Source organism: Montipora capricornis, chromosome 5, assembly GCF_036669925.1.
Source record: "Montipora capricornis isolate CH-2021 chromosome 5, ASM3666992v2, whole genome shotgun sequence".
In the NCBI taxonomy this organism is placed as follows: domain Eukaryota; kingdom Metazoa; phylum Cnidaria; class Anthozoa; order Scleractinia; family Acroporidae; genus Montipora; species Montipora capricornis.
In genome coordinates, this window is record NC_090887.1 from 31,619,780 (window position 1) to 31,624,461 (window position 4,682).

The window sequence follows — 4,682 nt, forward strand, 5'->3', positions numbered from 1 at the left end:
CTTGGACACTCACACTCACTTGATCTTATGGCATTCTCACTATTTAAGTAAACCTAGGAAATCAGAAAAAACTACGCTTATGAGCATGAAAAGCAACTTTCAAATACTTCTTATAAAGACTCCAAACAAAAGAACAATTCCTTGTATCGAACAAACTAACACACCAATGCACATCGAACGAACTTAACAACAAAGTATATCGATGGCAAAGTTTGCGCATCTACTTATTCCACAATTGAATTATTACGGAAAAGAACTGCTATCAACCTAAAAATCTCACTGAGAAGCATTTCAAAGCAGCAAATAAATAACAAGCGACGTTTGTACTGTAGTGAGTGTTAGTTGAACCCTTTCCACTCACCGCGACTTTGTAGACTTTGTTTCGCATGCTTGCGTGCACGTCTCCTCTTAAGATACCATGACTATACGTAAATGACTCCACATGACCTGATTTGTAATGGTTTTCGCCCTTCTTAATAGACTTCTGCTCTTCCCTGAAGAAAGAAATGAGCGACGCGATCGAGAGTGCCGACATTTTGTATGGATTCGGTCACGCTTTGGGCCTTTGTTTAGAACTGATTTTTTTAGCACCATGGTAACGTGACGTCACCGCTTTAGAACTCTATTTGGCGCATATATATTTATTAAAAGAAAAGGGGTGTCTTGAATTATTGATTCTACGATCAGATACCTGCCTTCATTGTCAACACGCGACGATATAAGCTTGAAGTCTAACGACTTATGAACAAGGATAGCCACCCCACAGCTATGATTAGAACCATGCGAAAAGAAAAACTCACCGGGTCATTGTTTTCTCCAATGATTAGCAATTTCAACCGTGCTATACGTTTCCTGTAGAAAATAAATATCTGCGCTCTGATTTATCAGCCAATTAAGTATAGACATTCTTTTTTCGAATGCACGAATACCTCGAACGTTTAGCGAGATGGCTTTGAACTTTAAGTTTTTGCGATCCATGATTGCAATTTGCGGTATTTAAAACTGATTGCATGGAAGACAAAAGCTATCACCCCCAACAGGACAGTTGAAATCAGGTAAACCAAAAGGTGCGAATATATAAGAGCACTCACGAACACACGACGCTTAATTATAAGAAATTTAAACGTAGCCAGTAAGAAAAGACTGTTGAATGCTACGCTAGATTGGGTCGACCTCACTCGAGAAAAAAAAGAAACATTCGTTAACACAACATAAAGCAAGTTACGAATACGAAAAACTATTAGTCGATATGGCGCTGGCATTCCAAACGCTGTGAAAGTGTTGAAATGGATTCTAACTGCATTTAGACACTGAATTTGCATATAGGGGAAAAATGGGAAATTATAATACGTTTTGAATGGGTTCCAAAAAGGCATATTCGAGTGTTATAGTGTTTTGGAAATTAAATAAATTATGGATATTGGATTATTTTAGATATTCAGGTACATTTTCGAAACTAAAACGTTCACCGGTGACGTACAGAGTAACGACCTTTGACTTTTGCCTGAGTCGTATTATGCTCATTGCGAGCCTTCATCATCGCCTTAATTAAGACTTGGCGTTCCTTTTGAATGGCCCTCGCGTAATCTTCTATGATATATGCGTCTCTGTGTACACTCGATTCCTTAATCTTACCTGTCTTTGACCAAACCTTGTCTCGATCTTCACGACAGACGGAGTAACTGCAGAATCAACAGGAGCAGACAAACCTTGCTACAATGGGCCTGCATCTAACTCCATCTCTCTTACCTATTCGGTGAAATGGGTGAAATCTTAATTGGGAGATATCTAAACCAAGGTCTCTTCCAATGGTGTCATAAATAACCTTTTGCAATCTTCACCTTCATGTTCCTTTATATTATTAAGTCTCACGTTCTCTCTACTAGTGTACTGTTCAAGGTATATATTCTGTTCCACTTCTTCTTTCAGGGACTGTTCCAAAATAGTTATCTTCGCCGTTAAAAGTTCCATTTCCGAAGGGCGTTCTTCTGTTTCCTTCTTGAGTTGTTCCTTAAAGGTATCAACTTCGTCTTGCGTGAAATTCAAACTCTTTTCGAGGTCTTTTATAGTACGGCTCATTTCTTTAATATCCGATTTGAATTCGCTTCGTAGTATGTCTAGGTCACCATGTAATCTGGCAAGACCCTCAGTGACCAATCTTTTAAGGCACTCGATTGACTCTTTCAGTTCTCTATAGAGATCGTTTTCTGTACCAAGATCCTGACCAGCCATTTCTTCGTCGTTTGCCGATGAACTCGAGCCAGGTTTTGACTGCTTTTTTCCCATATAAACTTGAAATACTGCGTTACATTACTGACGATGCATTCTATAAAATAATAAAACTACTTAGCATCCTCACAGAATAGTTCTTTTGGCTTAGAAATCCATTTCTTAAGCAAGCGCTAAGAGCCACGTGTGAAGGCCATGACAGTCGGCCCAATCCCCCTCAGTTGCAATTGTGGCTCATCCTGTAATCTTCTGCTCCCACTTTCTCTTTATTCCCTTCATCTTTTCCCCCAACCCTTCTTCGATTACTGAAAAAAGACTTTTCCTAGTCTTCTCCTTCATGTCTACCACTGCATCCAACAGTCTTAGCATATTCTTTCAGATCTTTACTTCCTATCTGGCTTTTTTTGTACCCTTAACACCTTAATGTTCTTTTTCCTAAGGAGGGGGGAGTTAAGGGGTCCTGTATTGCAAAAAAAAAAACCCTTCAGAACTTGTCTGTAACAATAATAATAATAAAACCACCTCTTCTAATCTCCTACAATCACTGAAAGAACTGCATTCATAGTGTAGCAGCGGATGGAGACTAACTTCTACGCCATGCATACCTTGTTACCGTAATTCTTGCACAAATAGGTCACACCCACCTGCAATCTCACCACAAAACCCTTCCATAGTTCCGTAAGTCTATTAGAATCTGAAACCGTCTTCCCAGTGCTAGAGGTAAGTCACAATCTCTAAGAGCCTTAAGAGCCTTTAAGAGCCGTTGTCAGTAAATGTCGAGAATCCAGCGCCAGATAAAAAAAAAATCCCGAAAATCCCTTTTAGTGATCTACTTTCTAATTGTTATCAAAAAGTTCCAAAGATTTTTGGTTTTAGCGCAAAATAGGAAAGTTAAAAGTTGGCCTAAACCCGCCTGACGGCCGCTTTGAAATTATGCACATTGGGCATTTTCAAAACGCCGGTGCAAAACAACGAAAGCTTGTCTATCGTCCAATTTTACATGAGTTATTTCAAAATTTCTTATACTTACTTTCAACCTACATTCCCTTTGATTTAAGCTTTCTTTGCAATATATTAACCTGCGCAAAGAAGGCAATGTTTTGTACATTGCTGACGCCGTAAATTGTACCATATTTTAGAAAGCTGTAAGAACAACGGTTTATATATTTATAGGATGTAAAAGAATTATTTTAAAAGAACAATTCTTCGTGTTTTGGCATATTAAAAGCTTCTTTTTGGCCCGCGAAAGGTGAGCGCGCTAGACGAAAATATTGTGGTCACTTTTAACGTATTTCACACTGTTACTTTATCCCCATTTTGTATCGATTCTCACATTCGTTCAGCCCGAAAAGCCTCGGTGCGGAAAAAAAAAGCCTTGTTTTAGGTGATGCGGTTATCTTCATTACATTTTTGTCTGTTCTTCCTTCTGACTGGATAGATTTTTGTTTGCATTCATTCACGAAAACAAACCTAAACTATTCCGCCATCCGACATCAGATTTTATCGCAAAGATGTTTTTATCAGTCTGAAAGCTTGCATTATCCTAGTTTGCGTTAATTGAATCATTATTTACTTCAGAAAATTTCCTATCATTACAGTCATCTACAATTGAAAGCTGTTTTTTTACAGAGAATTATTGTAGACAGGTGAACCCTTGTTGTTAAAATTATAGCAAGTGATTACATAAGCCAAGAGCGTGATATCTACTCGTCTTCCTCGAACTAATTTTGTTGGAGCTTATTAGTAACTGAAAATGCTGATCCTGTAATAACCAAACCGACCTAAGTAACAGTTACTACGCAATCCAAAGCAGTTGGGATACTCATGAATCAAGTTTGTGCTGAGACGCGACAACTCGGTGTTGCGCGAGTAGTATGCACAACAATGGCATCTTGCAGCTTTTCATCTTTACTTCACACACCTTCAATTTGTGGACCAAGCGGAAGAGATCCATTAGATGTGCAATGCGTCACATTTGAAAAGGTTTTAAAAGCGGACACAATTTGTGACGCAAAGACGTTACTTTTGGCAAGACCAGGTACAGTTTTGTTACTGGTTTTGTTAATAGCCATTTTAAGAAATTACGCGTTTTTGAAACTGTTTGCATTCATTGCATATTGTTTTAGGAATATTTAAAGTGAATAGTTCCCACTTAGCAGTGACGATATTTCCTTACCATCGAGAGATGTATGGTCTCCGTTGGAGAGGTGGGAAAGTGAGATGTGTTCCAATGGAGGTGGTAGGACACAAAGTTCCAAAAGCTAAAGGCGATCGGGGGTTGAGCAGTACGGAATCTATATTTATTTCATTAACACTGGGGACGTTTCACTCTGTTGAATCTTGTAAGCCACGGTTTCGTTTATTTATTTATTTAGCAGATCTCTTAAAAGTAAAGTTGAAAAACAAATTCCGCGAGGTTCACTTCCACAGGCGTAGCCAGTAATTTTCATACG

At 38.6% G+C, this 4,682-nt stretch overlaps 1 protein-coding gene across 1 annotated transcript in view; it reads right to left on the reverse strand.

Annotated features, from left to right (window-relative positions):
- LOC138048722 (uncharacterized) overlaps nucleotides 1-545 on the reverse strand; it is a 1,086-nt gene extending 541 nt beyond the window's left edge. Inside the window, exons 1-2 of the mRNA XM_068894854.1 lie at nucleotides 362-545; nucleotides 1-53 (exon numbers count right to left, since the gene is read on the reverse strand). The exon at nucleotides 1-53 is cut by the window's left edge and continues 541 nt beyond it. Coding sequence (XP_068750955.1) covers nucleotides 1-53; nucleotides 362-535 — 227 coding nt within the window. The 5' untranslated portion in view covers nucleotides 536-545. The remainder of the gene's footprint in view (nucleotides 54-361) is intronic.
- Nucleotides 546-4,682: the final 4,137 nt, after the last annotated feature.